Source organism: Anguilla anguilla, chromosome 6 (assembly GCF_013347855.1).
Source record: "Anguilla anguilla isolate fAngAng1 chromosome 6, fAngAng1.pri, whole genome shotgun sequence".
Taxonomy (NCBI): Eukaryota; Metazoa; Chordata; class Actinopteri; order Anguilliformes; family Anguillidae; genus Anguilla; species Anguilla anguilla.
The window spans coordinates 50,537,657-50,554,779 of NC_049206.1; the positions used below are offsets into that span (position 1 = coordinate 50,537,657).

Consider the following 17,123-nt stretch of genomic DNA (forward strand, 5'->3'; position numbering starts at 1 on the left):
ACTCTTTGACTTCAGATCCAATAATAAGATATCAGTTTAAGAAAGATTTCTTTTTACTCTGTTGCGGCAGGCCACCCACTTGTGAAAGAGTCCCAGATCTCTTGTACGCTACATCATGATGTGGCAATGAAATCTGTTCTCAGATGTGCATTGAAATAGAAATGTTTGTATTCCGATTATAAAAAATCTTTAATGAAATAGCCAAAAGGTATAATAATTTGGCTACATCAGACTGTAAGAATACGCTGAAGATTTCTGGGATGTCGCAGAAAATAATTGACAGACTTGTTGTCATTTGGAGAAATTCTAGTACTGTAGGTACTGCAGGCCCTAAAAAATGTCCCAGTCAACCAATTCTTACCTTTTTTTATCACCCCTTCCATGGGGCAAGCAGGACTAGAGCGTTTCAACCTAAATAAGCTAGGTCATTTTTATCAAAACACATTTTTAAAAATTAAGTGATGAAGAAATCCAGTGTATTAATTAAAATGGCAATAAACATTCCACTTGAATTTGCCCATGTCACCCTGGCATACTGCAGCAGTACAGTATATATACAGTACATGCCGATAGCTGACAGTTATAAATAAATAATGTTCTGTTAACAGGGTGGGTCACTGACAGGATGGGTGACCGTACAGTGCCATTTAATGGCTACAAAAAACAAACAAGAAACAAAAAAAAAAAAAGATTTTTCAACTTAGAGAAATGTTCATGCTTTTTTCTCAAAGATTATTAGAAATCTTAGCCTGGCTTTATTAATAAATGTACTTACACTGCTGATATACACAGTATGTACATGATAATTAGTATGTATGAATAATGAATACTTCTCTCACAAAATGAGTTTTTATTAAGTGTTTGCAATACAATAATGACAAGAAAAGTATTTGTTAAGAGTGCAGCTGCATCTGCCAAGCATTATTTTTTGATCGACCAAAAATGATTAATTTCAGAGCTTTTCTGAACCAGGTGTAAAAGAAAGCATAAACCACAGGGTTAAGAGCTGAATTTAAGTAACCAAACCAAACAAGGGCATCAATCAACACTGGGGGAATAGAATAACCAATGAAGGGGTCAATGATGTTGCACAGGAAAAAGGGGGCCCAGCAGATGAGGAACACTCCGACCACTATGGCAAGGGTTTTTGCTCCTTTTCTTTCCCGTTGCCTAGATACATTTTCCCCCTCCACTTGAAACTGCTGTGCCATATCTTTAATAGCTCGAGCTTGGCCTCTAGCAACCACATAGATTTTCAGGTAGATGCTGAGTATGATCAGGCCAGGAATGAAGAAGGAGAATGTAGAGGCAACTACTGCTGAAGCACGGCTGAAGAACACTGGACAGCCTCCAAAACATTGTACGTGTGCCTCGTAGAAATCCCTGCTTCCTTTTACATTGAGCCCAGAAAAGATCATCCCATAAGCAAAGATAGCAGGGACCAGCCAACTGATGGTGAGCATGATTAGGATTGCAGCAGAGTTGATGACGGACCTGTACATTAGTGGGTCGCAGACGGCAAAGTAGCGGTCAACTGAGATGAATGAAAGATGGAAAATGGAGACGGTGCTCAACATGATGTTGGTGCTGGTGTGGAGTTTACACAGGAAGTCACCCAGGTACCAACAGCCTGTGACAGACCGTACTGCACTGCAGGGCATCACAAATGCTCCTAGCAGGAAGTCACACATCGCCAGCGAGAGAATGAGGTAGTTTGTGGATGTGTGCAGCTGCTTAAAGAGTGCTATTGAGGTAATGACCAGAAGGTTCCCACTCATTGTAATTAATATGGCCAACCCCATGAACAGGATCATGAGACACTGCAGGCTCATGGGTAGAACTGTCATCTCACAAGATCCACTCAAGGACTCATAGCAAAAATGTGCTTCAGCGGAAACAATGCTGTAGCTGGAGATGTTTGAGAAACTCATCCTCAATTGCTGAAGGAAAAACCACAGAGGAAAAGAGAAACATTTATTGCCCACATTTCCCAACATCTCACTGTAAGACTTGACGGAGTTTCATGTTTAGCAGCAAGTTACTCTTTTTCAGTTTCATGTAATATCACTGGTCACAAGAAATGCACAGAATTTAGAGACACAAAGACCTGTTGTCACAATAGCTCATTAATACACCTTTAAATGAAAATCGAATACACTACTAAATAAGTTAAAATATTCACCATATGCATTACTTAAGTTTTAATACATACCTGACACTCTCGCACAGAAAGTATAACTGAATATAAATTGTAATTTGTTCTCTATAGAATTTTTTTTTTAAACCAATCTCACTAATACCTTATATATCTAAATACATTAAAGGTAATTGTTTCAAGAGAAATATAATGTGTATAAGGAGCCTGCGAACATCCAGCTTATATCTCTGAGTAGCGTGTGAGAGGTAACACCCACACCATTAGCATAATATGGTGTATTGGGAACCGTTGTTAACTGTGAATCTGGGAAACAGAATTTGTAGCATAGATACCTTGGATTATAATAAAAAATAAGTTTAATAAACTTCTGCTCCTGCACTGCCACTTACACAGTTTGTGATAATCAATACTTGGGAATTCAGATTATACTGCCATTGGGCTGGAATCAAAATTGAACTTGGTTGTACCTTGGTTGTAGAGGTCACCAACATACATGTGTCATGAGGATCAGGCTGGAGCATGGTGTAATATTCCTATCACAAACTGTGTAAGTGGCCTTTAGTTCAGCAGTAGTATGCAGATATGATATTAATAATGATAATAATAATAAAGATAACCATGAGGATCAGCCTTTCACATGCCCACTGAAAATTGATTGGCAGATGGCAACCTTTTTTTTTCAGATGTGGCTTTATTATTGTATGCCCAATGGGAGACACAAAGCCATAGCTGGCAAAGTTTCAACTTAAGTGGTCAAACAACTGAGGAGTTCAAAGGTATTTTTATGTATTTTCTTCTTACAGCAACACCTATTGGCTAAAGGCCACCAAAATGACCAAGCTGCATCACAGGCAATGCCAAGTTTTGTGATTGTAACAAAATTGTGACATGGGGGCCCTACTGTTTAAAAACTTCAATATTTTTGATAATTATTCAAATACAGAATCCACAGATACGTTGAAGCCTAATTTGCTGACAGGCAGCCTATTGTCCTTGGGCTAGTTTGCAAAAGTAGGTTTTGTCAAATTCAAATTGGTGTGGGATATTTTTCACTTTTTAATTTTTTTCCCTACTCAAGAATTATTCCATTATTTTGACTAAGGAACCAAACCATAAAGTGTTTATTTTTTGTGCTAAAGACCATGCATCTAGACTTATCGAGGGTAAGTTAGTACTACTGGACTGCTCTTCTTTAGTAACATGTGGCTTATTGTGTGGAAGATAATCACTGGTCACCAGTGCAAGTGCATTGGAGGAGTGCGCATGCCTCTGCTGAAGTGCTTCTTGTGCAGGTTATGGGTGGCCCAGTGAAAACCTGAGTTTGTAATTCTACATTTGAGACAGAAAAAAAGGAAAAAATAGTTTAAATGAAGCTGTAACATAGACCCATCAATTATATATTTCATGCATTGGGACCTGGCAACCAGACCCCAAAGGCATATCTCTTTAGGTGCAGACTGGACCTCTGGTTATAGCACTAGCCTGAGGTTAATGGTTGTAAAATAATCATTTTTGTCAATTTATTTTTGAGACAAAAACAAAAGTACACTCAGCAATCCTTGGTCATTTATCCTTTATATTTTATTTCATTCGGTTATTTATAATCACTAAGGCTGGGTTTCTGTCACAGAAGATTCTGGCTAAAGTCAGAACAGTCGCGTGGAAGTTGCAAATCACAGAAAATGGGGAAAGAGGCAGAAATCATTATGTTAAAAAACACCAATGTTAAAAACACCAATTTATGAAATAAACCAACAGATCTCAGACAATGGTGGGAAATAGGAATAACAAATGCAACTGTAGCTAATAACGGCTAGTAACAAATTTGAATAAATATGCATTGGTAGGCTGGTGCATTTAATTGCAACTGGTCCACCATGGAAAGAAAGAGCATGCTTTTTGCCTTTAATGGAATGTTTTTAGAAACTGATAATATTACCATAATGGGAGATGGAGTACTTGGCATCAACACTGTTCATTGGGGTTGTCAAATATCTGATTGCAACAACTGACTGTAAGCTACATTAAGATTGACAGTTATCATACAAAACTGGAAAAAGATCACAGAAAGGACTAAAAAGGGACATCATGGAAATAGCAATAAAATAAAATAAAATAAGAAACAGGGAAAGTCATGGAAATTCAAAAATCACAGAATCCATGATACCTGTGCCTTCTGTGACAAACACCCAGCCATGCTAATTACCAATTGCTGTCTTCATATCATCAAAATACTAATTTTAGCAATGAAAAGCTATGAGTATGTCACATTTACTTAAATTTACAAACGATTATCTGCATGATTATCTGCAATTTCAAACAGAAAATTATGATCTCTTTTTAATTGTATATGAGAAACTGTTAAGGGCCTTTTAGAATCAATAATTTTCTTCGTAAATATTCAATAATGAAGAGCCATTCTGAAAAATTTTCCCTGATAAGATTATTTTGAACACCTTCTGGAAACAGGAAAAGAAAAAACCATAAATTACAGGGTTGCAGGTAGAATTAAAGTACCCCAACCATAGAAAAGCATCAAATAAAACAACAGGAGCAGAAAAATCAAAGAATGGATCAATAATAAGTGCCATGACCAATGGAAGCCAGCACAACAGAAAGACCCCCAGTGCAATGGCCAGGGTCTTTGCAGCCTTTCTCTCTCTGTGTTCAGACGGGCACTTTTTATCACATCGTGCTCTTGTCATTGCCAAGCTGCAGTCGATTTTTCTGGCTTGTTCTTTTGCAACACAGAAAATCTTCATATAGAGGGCTATCATCACTGAGCCTGGAATGAAGAAGCCCAGAATAATAGCCATCATTCCCCCTTCTTTATTAAAAAAGAAAGTACAGTTGCCTGTGCAAGAATTATTCATTAACAACTTCTCCATACCGACTCGATTAATGTTAGAGTGAATCACTCCAAACCCAAATGCAAAGGAAAACATCCAGGTGATTACAACAAGGGCTGCTACGTTGCGCGTGGTTACTGAGGTGCTATATTGAAGAGGTTTGCAGATGGACAAATATCTGTCAACAGAAATGAGACCCAGGTGCAAGAGGGATGCAACGGTCATCATGATGTCAAGGCTGGAGTGTATCTTACAAAATGTTTCTCCAAAATACCAGCAGTTTTCCACAGACCTGATCATGCTATACGGCATAATGAAAGCCCCCAAGAACCAGTCTATGCATGCTAAAGAGAGGATGAGGAGGTTTGTTGGAGAATGGAGCTGTCTGAAATGAGAGATGACGATGATGACCAGCAGGTTCCCACAGACAGTCAAAAGAATGGTGACAGCCATTAACATGTACATGACTACTTTGATAATGATCGGTGTTTGACTTCGTAGGCAGGATCCTTTCAGGTGTGGAAAACAGTACTGTGTTTCTGCAGAATCTCTCGTCCAGTTAAGAGCAAGAATTTCCATCTTTGGAGACACTTCCAGTTCGTTCCTATAACAAAATATATCTGAATGATTATTTTCCTCTTTTTAAAAATATTGATAAACTTGCTTTTACTATAACAATATCATTATACAATTTTTTTATTTTTTATTAGATGTTTATAATTCTGTTATTTCATGTCATTCGTGAGTTTTTAAATTAAACTACTATGCTAGTTTAATATTGAAGTTTTTATTCACTACATTGTGTTCATTTTCATGATTCTATGCTTACCTGATGGGTATGTATTATTTCCGTAAAACAGATAAAGCAGATATTTTCTTGTCAGTCATGTTAACATCTTGTTTCCTTGAAAAGTTTTCATGTCAGTTGAGCTTATTATATACCCAAACAGCAAAAGGTGGTGCCCATCTGAATGACAAGAGTGACGTATGAGAGAAGCAATGGAACTGTAGTTTGAGATGCAATGAGATGCGTGTTTTTTTCCTCCTGCTCGAAAAATATGTTTAAAATTGGAGTTATCGGATCTTTCATGTTACATATTAAAGGTTTTTAATATGTAACATGAAAATGTAATATAAATTTACATGCAAATCTTTCAAATACCTCTTTAATTTCAACATTAGATCTTGCAACCAATAACCAATAATAAAAATGGTGAGGTATGATTTAGATCTTATTCAACTAACGTTGAAATGTTTAAAAAACCCAGAAACGCCAGAGGCATAATGACAAACCTATTATCATTTTTTTGATTTTGTGATATCTTAGGTTGTACTAGCAACTTATATTCTGAAATGGAGAAATTCTTCTTTCAAACATTGGTGTTCTCTTGTACTGTTTTCATATTTTATGGCCTGTCCCATGGTTGCAATGCCCTCCATCAGTTGATGAAAGGGCAAGCTACCATGTGTGCCCTCTGTGACACCTTTCCTGTCCCTTGCGTGGGCCCATTATTTTTGCAGTCCGTCTACCTGACAGAATTGCTGTATAGTTGTGAGTTGCCTTACCCTATTTTGGCATTTCTAGCTATATTTCAGTGGGCTTCCCTACAGTGGAGTGGTCTTTTAGAGTACAGCACTTGTTTTGCTCAGATGCTCCTCATCCCAGTAAGGTCCACAGATTACACCTGGCAGCTAGCGCATTATTGGGTGCCTTGTCAAGGCCATCTTTATCAGTTGTTTCAACTTCTCCTTACACATCAGGCGAGGAATTCTTTGAATTTTCTGTTAATGGTTTGGTTGCTTTATACCTGTATATATCTTAATACATCTTGTTCTGCGCACAAATAAAAAGCAATTGCTTTAGGATTCTAATATTAATTTATTCTGACAAATGAGGTGCATACACATATTTTTGTTATAGCTTTACAATGACAATGAAGTTGAATTATATTTTTATTGTGACAAGCATTACTAACATGATATGTCATATCATGACATGCCACCTATGATATAAGCTGTGTAGGGCTCTCAGGAAATATGTTTGTTGCCATATGGCAAGCAGTGTTAATTTGGACAAAAAAGATTAAGTTTTAGTTTTCTGGCTAAATAGAATTTTATTTTTAGTCACATTTTAGTTAATAGTTTTAGTTTCAGTCGATAAGAACTCACAGTTTCAGTTTAATTCTAATGAAACATTCAAAAAAAAATTTTCATTAGAATATACTTACTTATTACTGACAGACCTTTATATATGGATGGTACAATCATTATTCTCCCAGGAATCGTACAACTCTTGTTATCATTGCATCTCACTGAATCTCATGCCGCCATGTACACACTTTTTGTTGTACCTGTACAATGACAGTAAAGTTTAGTTTGGTTTTTATTGTGACAAACATTAATGACATGGTCATTATATATCATATTGTTTACATGGTATGTGATATCATGTTGTGCCATCCATGATGTCAGTTCTGATGCTTGGTGTGACATATGACATTGGACTGTCAGGCAAGAATATTTCTGCCATATAGTGGCCACTGAATTTTTATTTTTTTGACTAGAGGCAAGGAGCGCACAGCTCACAGTGCATGGCGTTGGTGGAAAATGTGCTAGATTAGGCTGAATTATATGAGTGGGTGTGTTGCAGCTGGATTCAACCGATCAGATGACCTCTTTTCATTCCCCTTAAGAGCTGTGCGCTTTCTGCACTGGCATACTGCCAATTTTCATGGCTCTTCACTGACACACCCCCAACTGCGCCTCTCCTTCTACATTTGCGCCCAGCGACACCCCAAATTACCAAACCGGCTCAAGCACATCAAAATCCATTATGAAAATGCTGCTTCGCCAGTGCAACGGCTTGCCAAATGGCATGCACCATCCCGAACATAGAGCCCTAAGACTTTCAATTGATTGATTTCTTCAATTGAATGTCACAGGTTGGGCATTCAATCTTTAAATTCAAATGGCTACACTGACCCTATGGTACGGTGTGGCCATGCCACAATATCTGACGCCACTGTACTCTATTAGAATAGGTGTACTGTAGCTTACTTTTTTGAGGCTTGTGTATTTCATATCTGATGACAAGATCATCAAGCTGTATATGTGTTAATGACCCATTAACTGGGCTCTGAGTATATATTCCATTCATAATAATAATAAGAATTACAATACATTTCATTTATAAAGCTCTTTTTCCTCGTTAAAGTACTATACAGCACTGCAAATACAGTAAAATAACCTTAAAGAAACATAGGTAATAGAAAAAGTACATAGAACAAGAAAAATAGAAACAAAAAAAGTGTGACGTTAATTCAGTATCAATGAAAGGATAAACACAAAAAGGCTAGTTAAAACAGGTTAGAAAACATTAATCTGCATTATTGGCCCATTTGAACAGATGTGTTTTTAGTTTCACCTTCCTCTCTCTGCAGTAAGGGCATTCCAGAGCCTGGAAGCCACAGATCAAAAGGCTGGGTCACACATTGAATGGAGATCGATGGAAGGGACAGTGGGTTTGTCAGAATCAGAAGAGAGTGGGGGTATAACAATGGAGGAATTGGTGGATAGTCTGGGGCAACTACAAGTAAAAGTAATGGATTTCTTGGGCTCATTTATTATTCACATTTTACTTAATTTTATTTTAAAATGAATCTGTTACTTAAAAAGATAATTATAATGACCAATTACCATTTAATTATTATGAAAAGCACCTCCCACTGAAACTATTTTAGCCATCAAAAAATTAATATGACATATTGCATGAGATTTAATTAAACTTGTCTGAGAGGTTAATTGCAAAAAATAGCAAATAGAAAAATGTGATTGCTTTACAACTGTATAGGAGAAACTGTTAAAGGCCTTTTATTATAATTTGTTCTCTGCGTATATGTTTAATAATGAAGAGCCATTCTGAAAAATCTGCCCTGATAAAAACATTTTAAATACCTTCCGGAACCAGGGATAGAAAAATCCATAAATGAGAGGGTTGCAGGTAGAATTAAAGTACGCCAACCATGAAAGAGCATCAAATACAGCAGCAGGTGTAGAAAAATCAAGAAAAGGATCAACAATAAGCACCAGGAAAAATGGCAGCCAGCACAAGAGAAAGACCCCCAGAACAATGCTTAGAGTCTTTGCAGCTTTCCTCTCTTTTTGTTCAGATGTGCAGTCCTTTTTTTCATGCAGTGCTCTTGTCATTGCCATGCTGCAGTTGATCTTTCTGGCTTGCAATTTTGCAACATGGAAAATCTTCATATAGAGGCCTGTCATTACTGTACCTGGAATGAAGAAGGTCACAAAAGAAGCTATCACCCCCCCTTGCTTATTGAAAACAAAAAAACAGGTGCCTGTGCAAGAGTTTATGAACAACTCCTCTATACCAACTAAATTAATTTCAGAGAGAATCACCCCAAACCCAGATGCAAAGGAAAACATCCAGGTGATTCCAACAAGGGCTGCTACCTTGTGCATGGTTACTGAGGTCCTGTACTGAAGAGGCTTACAGATGGCCAAATATCTGTCAACAGAAATGAGACCCAGGTGCAAAAGAGATGCAATGCCCAGCGCAATGTCAAGGCTGGAGTGAATCTTACAAAATGTTTCTCCAAAATACCAACAGTTTTCCACAGATCTGATCATGCTATACGGCATAACAAAACCCCCCAAGAACCATTCGGTGAATGCTAAAGAGAGGATGAGGAGATTTGTTGGAGAATGGAGCTGTCTGAAATGAGAGATGGCGATGATGACCAGCAGGTTCCCACAGATAGTCATCAGAATGATGAAGGTTACAAATATATATACGACCACCTTGATAAGGATCAGTGTTTGACTTCGTCGGCAGGATCCTTTCACTTGTGGAAAACAGTACAGTGTTTCTGCAGAATCTCCTGTGAAGTTACGACCCAGAACTTCCATCTTTGGAGACAATTCCAGTGCAGCATCTATAATGAACAAGTATTTGTATAATTATTTTCATATTTTTTTAAAGATAAACTTCACTGACAGTTATAACCATCACAATGTCATTGTACAATTACAATTAAAAAGATGTTTTTGATTCTGTTGTTCTTTCAGTCATTTCAAAATCAGTGAATGAAATGACTATATGATGTAATGCTTACCTGATAAGTATGGATTATTGCTCAGCCAGTGGCATTGAAGATAATCATTTGTGAACTCCTGTGTGCAGTAAAATAGATAAAGCAGATAAGTCCTAGTTAGTCAATGTCAACATCCTGAGTTCCTTGAAAAAGTTTTTCTTTTGATTTCATCAGTCTTGCCTTTGATCATTTGTGAATTTTCAGACCAATTATATACCTGTGCAGCAAAAGGCAACACCCATCTGAATGACAAGAATGATGCATGAGAGAACCAATTGAACTGTTGTTTGTTGCTGTGGGATACTCAGAAGAATGATCACTGATGAAGGCAACACTTGATATTTCTTTTTTTTCCTCCTCCAAGAAAATGTTTAAATAATGTAATAATGGAGCGTATTCTTTGTCTTCCTCTTTTAAAAAAAAGCCAATATATGGTTACCCTACTCGTGTTATATTTTTTCTTGCATTTGAGCAACAGTTGATCTGCAAACAGGTGATCGATTGATTGAGTTGGAATGATTGAGTTCAAAAAAAATTGTTAAAAGAAATACAAAGCTCAGAATTATTGTTTTAAAGTAATTCATTCAGGAATAATGAGCAGTAACCGCCCACAAATCTGTTACATTTCCACAGTTGTCATGTAGTCATGAAAAACTGAAAACGTGTCAGAGGCATTATCACCATGGAGTTCTAAACCTATAATTTCTATAGCTGCAAAGCCCACGATTATTCTTCCCCACCCTAGTCTTTATCAACATCATCACACGATTGCATTGAATGAATTGTGTGTGATTATATGTTCAAAACAATTCAAACAATTCATATCAAAGCTACAGTCAGTCAGTTGCTCAATAGCAATAGTAACCCCCCCCCCCCCCCCCGCCCCCACCCATTGCATATTGTCTGGTGGGGGATTTTTGTGAAGAAAATGGCACAAACTGCCTGTTTTGAAAACGTAATGGATGAAGGAGGATATCTATTGCATTCAAAGTATTGGAGTGATTTCAATTTTAAAGTCTAAATGCCTAATCGCTTCGCTTTTGGTCTTACTAGTATTAAAGTATTTGCTATCAGATTGCAGGGGAGATCGGGGTCTGGTGTGCCCCATTTTGTCTTTTACGTTATTTCTAAGAGACTGCTTGCTCAAGAAAGACAACATTTTCAAATGAACAACTTGATACTGTTTAAGTTTTGTTGATGGCTTAATTCAGTCGCTAACGTGAAAGGCACATTTTGATTTCAAACAGAATGAGATGAATGCAGCAACTGCTCCTCCGTGTCTTGTGCGCATGGGTGGGGCCATTTGTGCCCCTTATTGTAAACAAAGACACAATACTATTTCATCATCTATTTATTTATTTCATTGCTTTTTTATTTATTTAATTATCAAAATATTTATTTAATTTTGTCACATTTGATCTTCCATAAAATTTCACCCACCTAAAGAATGGTTGTACGTAGGCCAGGTCACAATAGCATACATTTATAGTCATTAATTTAGAGTCCAAAACATAACTACATGTAAGAGTAATGTATTTCTTTGGCTCATTTATTATTCACATTTTATTTATTTTAAATTAATCTGTCACTTAAAAAGATATTTCCAATGACCAATTACCATTTGACTATTATGAAAATCACCTCCCTCTGAAACTATTTTAGTCATCAAAAATATTAATATGGCATATTGCATGAGATTTACTTAAACTTGTCTGAGAGGTTAATTTCATAAAATAGCAGGTAGAAAAATGTGATCATTTTACAACTGTATGAGAAACTCTTACAGGCATTTTTGATCACTTGTTATCTGCGTAAATGTTTAATAATGAAGAGCCATTCTGAAAAATCTGCCCTGATAACATCATTTTAAACACCTTCTGAAACCAGGGATAGAAAAATCCATAAATGAGAGGGTTGCAGGTAGAATTTAAGTACGCCAACCATGAAAGAGCATCAAATACAATAGCAGGTGTAGAAAAATCAAGAAAAGGATCAACAGTAAGCATCAGGAAAAATGGCAACCAGCACAAGAGAAAGACCCCCAGAACAATGCTTAGAGTCTTTGCAGCTTTCTTCTCTTTTTGTTCAGATGTGCAATACTTTTTTTCAGGCAGTGCTCTTGTCATTGCCATGCTGCAGTTGATCTTTCTCGCTTGCAATTTTGCAACATGTAAAATCTTCATATAGAGGCTGGTCATCACTGTACCTGGAATGAAGAAGGACACAAAAGAAGCTATCACCCCCCCTTGCTTATTGAAAATATTTAAACAGGTGCCTGTGCAAGAGTTCATGAATAACTCCTCTATGCCAATTAAATTACTTTCAGAGAGAATCACCCCAAACCCAAATGCAAAGGAAAACATCCAGGTGATTCCAACAAGGGCTGCTACCTTGTGCATGGTTACTGAGGTCCTGTACTGTAGAGGCTTACAGATGGCAAAATATCTGTCAACAGAAATGAGACCCAGGTGCAAAAGAGATGCAATGCCCAGCGTAATGTCAAGGCTGGAGTGAATCTTACAAAATGTTTCTCCAAAATACCAACAGTTTTCCACAGATCTGATCATGCTATACGGCATAACAAAACCCCCCAAGAACCAGTCGGTGAATGCTAAAGAGAGGACGAGGAGATTTGTTGGAGAATGGAGCTGTCTGAAATGAGAGATGGAGATGATGACCAGCAGGTTCCCACAGATAGTCATCAGAATGATGAAGGTTACAAATATGTACACGACCACCTTGATAAGGATCAGTGTTTGACTTCGTAGGCAGGATCCTTTCACTTGTGGAAAACAGTACGGTGTTTCTGCAGAATCTCCTGTGAAGTTACGACCCAGAACTTCCATCTTTGGAGACAATTCCAGTGCAGCATCTATAATGAACAAGTATTTGTATCATTATTTTCATATTTTTTTAAAGATAAACTTCACTGACAGTTATAACCATCACAATGTCATTGTACAATTACAATTAAAAAGATGTTTTTGATTCTGTTGTTCTTTCAGTCATTTCAAAATCAGTGAATGAAATGACTATATGATGTAATGCTTACCTGATAAGTATGGATTATTGCTCAGCCAGTGGCATTGAAGATAATCATTTGTGAACTCCTGTGAGCAGTAAAATAGATAAAGCAGATGAGTCCTAGTTAGTCAATGTCAACATCCTGAGTTCCTTGAAAAAGTTTTTCTTTTGATTTCATCAGTCTTGCCTTTGATCATTTGTGAATTTTCAGACCAATTATATACCTGCGCAGCAAAAGGCAACACCCATCTGAATGACAAGAATGATGCATGAGAGAACCAATGTAACTGTTGTTTGTTGCTATGGGATACTCAGAAGAATGATCACTGATGAAGGGAACACATGATAATTTTTTCATTTTTTTCCTCCTGCAAGAAAATGTTTAAATATTGTAATAATGCATTACAATGGAGGACAAGCATATTCTTTGTCCTCTTATTCAAGGCCTGAAAACCTGGAGTTATCCAGGATGTAACATGAGAGAACGTGATGTGACAACAGCTTTACGTAACATAAATCTTACAGCATTTACTATGAATTTATAAGCAAACATTTTAAGTAGGCTTAAATTTACGGCAGCAATTTTGATATCAGTACTTTTAGTGGCAAGTCTAGATTTTGAAAGTCTTAATGACTAATAGACAGGGCTTTGTATGTGTGAGTAACTTGGCATTTTTGTACATTGAAAACATGTTTTTCTTCAGATACCATATATAAATTAACAAGTTGCCTAATATTATGTTCATAATCTGCCCACCTGCCCCATCTTCTTTTTAAAAAAAATCCAACGTATGGCTACCCTACTCATTTTATATTTTTCTTGCATTTGAGCAACAGTTGATCTATCAACATGTGATCAATTGATTGAGTTGGAATGATTGAGTTCATTTGATCAATTAAAATACAAACACAGATATGCATATGGTACCTGATCTATCTGTGTTACATCCCAAATGCCATCCTGAGTTGTAATAACTAGAGACTAACAATGGACGGTAGCGCAATTCATACTCTTACAGTCGTCTCAGCCTGAAGATTTAGTGTCCCAAATCTCAGTGTTTAAAGCTGCCTTGTGGCTAGCAAGCCTATAAAGACTAGCTCAGTTGGTTAGTTTTGGACAGGTAGTTAGGGACTCAAGGTACCTATTAGTTTGTAGCAGTTATTTCCATTACCTTTCTCCAATAACTTCCCTATCCTTCCATGTTGGCGATTTTTTGCTAATTTGCAACAACACAACAAAACACACACACACACACACACACACACACACATAAATAGTTAAAAGAAATACAAAGCGCAGAATTATTGTTTTAAAGTAATTCATTCAGGAATAATGAGCAGTAACCGCTCACAAATCTGTTACATTTCCACAGATGTCATGTAGTCATGAAAAACTGAAAACGTGTCAGAGGCATTATCACCATGGAGTTCTAAACCTATAATTTCTATAGCTGCAAAGCCCACGATTATTCTTCCCCACCCTTGTCTTTATCAACATCATCACACGATTGCATTGAATGAATTGTGTGTGATTATATGTTCAAAACACTTCAAACAATTCATATCAAATCTTCAGTCAGTCAGTTGCTCAATAGCAATAGTAATTAATTAGAGTCCAAAACATAACTACAAGTAAGAATGATGCTTACGCTATTCATGGCCTCATTTATCATTCACATTTAATTTATTTATGAATCTGTTGCTTCATTCTGATTAACCAATTGCAATTTGAATATTGTTAGTCATCACACACTCATTTTTGCCATCAAAAAATATGAGCATGAGCTACAGCATGATATTTACTTAAACCTATGAGAGCTTATCTGCATAAAATACCAAACAGAAAATTGGTATCTGTATATGACAAACTGTTAAGGGTCTTTTTTCTCACTTGCTCTCTGCATAAATGTTTAGTAATGAAGAGCCATTCTGAAAAACCTTCCCTGATATTATAATTTTAAAGACCCTCTGGAACCAGGGATAGAAGTATCCATAAATGAGAGGGTTGCAGGAAGAATTTAAGTACGCCAACCACATTAGTCCATCAAATACAACAGCAGGAGTAGAAAATTTAAAGAATGGATCCACAATGAGCACCATGACAAATGGCAACCAGCACAACAGAAAAACACCCAGTACAATGGCAAGGGTCTTTGCAGCCTTTTTCTCTCTCTGTTCAGATGCACAGTTCTTTTTATCTTGTTTTGCACCTGTCATTGTCAGGCTGCAGTTGATCTTTCTGGCTTGTACCTTTGCTACATAGAAAATATGCATATAGAGAACCATCATCACTGTGCATGGCATGATGAAGCCCAGAAAAGCAGCCATAAGCCCGCCTTGCTTATTGAAAAATAAAATACAGGTACCTGTGCAAGAATTTATAAACAGTTCTTCCACACCGATTAGATTAACTTTGGAGAGAATCACCCCAAACCCAAATGCAAAGGAAAACATCCAAGTGATTCCAATAAGGGCTGCTACCTTGTGCATGGTTACTGAGGTCCTGTACTGAAGAGGCTTGCAGATGGCCAAATATCTGTCAACAGATATGAGTCCCAGATGCAAGAGGGATGCAATGGACATCATGATGTCAACGCTGGAGTGTATCTTACAAAATGTTTCTCCAAAATACCAACAGTTTTCCACAGATCTGATCATGCTACATGGCATAATGAAAGCCCCCAAAAACCAGTCGGTGAATGCTAAAGAGAGGATGATGAGGTTTGTTGGAGAATGGAGCTGTCTGAAATGAGAGATGGAGATGATGACCAGCAGGTTTCCACAGACAGTAATCAGAATGATGAAAGCCATGCATATATACATGGCCACTTTGATGAGTATCACTGTTTGACTTCGTAGGCAGGATCCTTTCTGGGTAGGGAAACAGTATTGTATTTCTGCAGAATCTCTCGTCAAGTTAGGAGCAGGAATTTCCATCTTTGGAGACACTTCCAGTTAGTATCTATAACACAAATATTTGCAGGAAGGATTATTTTCATCCTTTTGGGACAGGGATAAACGTAAGATTCATTGATTAACTATTCATTAGTATTATACAATTACCTAAAACATTTTCACAAGATGTTTATGATTCTGTTGTTGTTTCAGTCATTTATGAATCTGTGAATTAAATGACTATTATGATACTATATAATAATATGTCCGCGGCATAATGTGTATTCTGCATTGGATCTGAAGTATATTATTCACAAAATTAACGTTATGTGTTCCTTTTTCATGATATAATGCTTACCTAATACATATGAACTATGTGTATCAGGTATATGTATGTGTGCTGAACCAAAGGTATTGACGATAAACGTATGTGAACTCCTGTGTACAGTCAAATAAAGCAGATAAGGATCAGCATTTGACTTTGTGGGCAGGATCCTTTCAGCCGTGGAAAACAGTACTGTGTTTTTGCAGAATCTTCCGTCATGTAAAGACTAAGAATTTCCATCTTTGGAGACGCTTCCAGTTGGTGCCTATAGTAAAATATACTTGAATGATTATCTTCCTCTTTTTAACGTCAATAAACATATTTTATTCATTCACTATAACAATATCATTTTACAAAAGCTTTTAATTAATGTATAAGATGTTTATGATTCTGTTGATATTTCAGTCATTCACAAGTCTTTAAATGAAATAATTCAGTTTGATAATTGAAGTTTTTTATTCACTTAGTTTACATTATGCATTCATTTTCATTATTCCATGCTTACCTGATAAGTGTGTATTATTAGTCATCCAATAGTACTGATGGTAAAACAAGGAATCTTCTGTGTGCAGTAAAACAGATAAAGCAGATATTTTCTTGGCAATCATGTGAACATCCTGTTTCCTTGGAAAGGTTTAATTTAATTTGATCTATCAATCTCTAAGCCTGTAATCAGTAGTGAGTTTTCAGATCAGTTATATACCCAAACAGAAAAACGTGACACCCATCTGAATGACAAGAATGACGCATGAGAGAAGCAA

General features: G+C 36.7%; 5 protein-coding genes across 5 annotated transcripts; all 5 read right to left on the bottom strand.

The window, feature by feature from the left end:
* Window positions 1-863: 863 nt before the first annotated feature.
* On the bottom strand, window positions 864-2,294 carry LOC118229414 (trace amine-associated receptor 1-like). Its single transcript, XM_035421354.1, has 2 exons — window positions 2,213-2,294; window positions 864-1,940 (listed from the first exon to the last, which is right to left on the bottom strand). The coding sequence occupies exon 2, from the start codon at window positions 1,929-1,931 to the stop codon at window positions 894-896; it is 1,038 nt and encodes a 345-aa protein (XP_035277245.1). The 5' UTR covers window positions 1,932-1,940; window positions 2,213-2,294; the 3' UTR covers window positions 864-893.
* A 1,427-nt stretch (window positions 2,295-3,721) lies between these two features.
* Window positions 3,722-5,906, bottom strand: LOC118229413 (trace amine-associated receptor 4-like). The gene is made up of 2 exons (XM_035421353.1): window positions 5,837-5,906; window positions 3,722-5,611 (listed from the first exon to the last, which is right to left on the bottom strand). Exon 2 carries the CDS (start codon window positions 5,584-5,586, stop codon window positions 4,537-4,539), a length of 1,050 nt encoding a protein of 349 aa, XP_035277244.1. The 5' UTR covers window positions 5,587-5,611; window positions 5,837-5,906; the 3' UTR covers window positions 3,722-4,536.
* Window positions 5,907-8,802: 2,896 nt separating this feature from the next.
* LOC118229075 (trace amine-associated receptor 4-like) lies at window positions 8,803-10,186 on the bottom strand. The gene is made up of 2 exons (XM_035420756.1): window positions 10,140-10,186; window positions 8,803-9,959 (listed from the first exon to the last, which is right to left on the bottom strand). Exon 2 carries the CDS (start codon window positions 9,931-9,933, stop codon window positions 8,881-8,883), a length of 1,053 nt encoding a protein of 350 aa, XP_035276647.1. The 5' UTR covers window positions 9,934-9,959; window positions 10,140-10,186; the 3' UTR covers window positions 8,803-8,880.
* Window positions 10,187-11,481: 1,295 nt separating this feature from the next.
* LOC118229077 (trace amine-associated receptor 4-like) lies at window positions 11,482-13,309 on the bottom strand. The gene is made up of 2 exons (XM_035420760.1): window positions 13,171-13,309; window positions 11,482-12,990 (listed from the first exon to the last, which is right to left on the bottom strand). The coding sequence occupies exon 2, from the start codon at window positions 12,962-12,964 to the stop codon at window positions 11,915-11,917; it is 1,050 nt and encodes a 349-aa protein (XP_035276651.1). The 5' UTR covers window positions 12,965-12,990; window positions 13,171-13,309; the 3' UTR covers window positions 11,482-11,914.
* A 1,216-nt stretch (window positions 13,310-14,525) lies between these two features.
* On the bottom strand, window positions 14,526-16,088 carry LOC118229078 (trace amine-associated receptor 4-like). The gene has a single exon (XM_035420761.1). The coding sequence runs from the start codon at window positions 16,077-16,079 to the stop codon at window positions 15,030-15,032; it is 1,050 nt and encodes a 349-aa protein (XP_035276652.1). The 5' UTR covers window positions 16,080-16,088; the 3' UTR covers window positions 14,526-15,029.
* Between the last annotated feature and the right edge of the window lie 1,035 nt (window positions 16,089-17,123).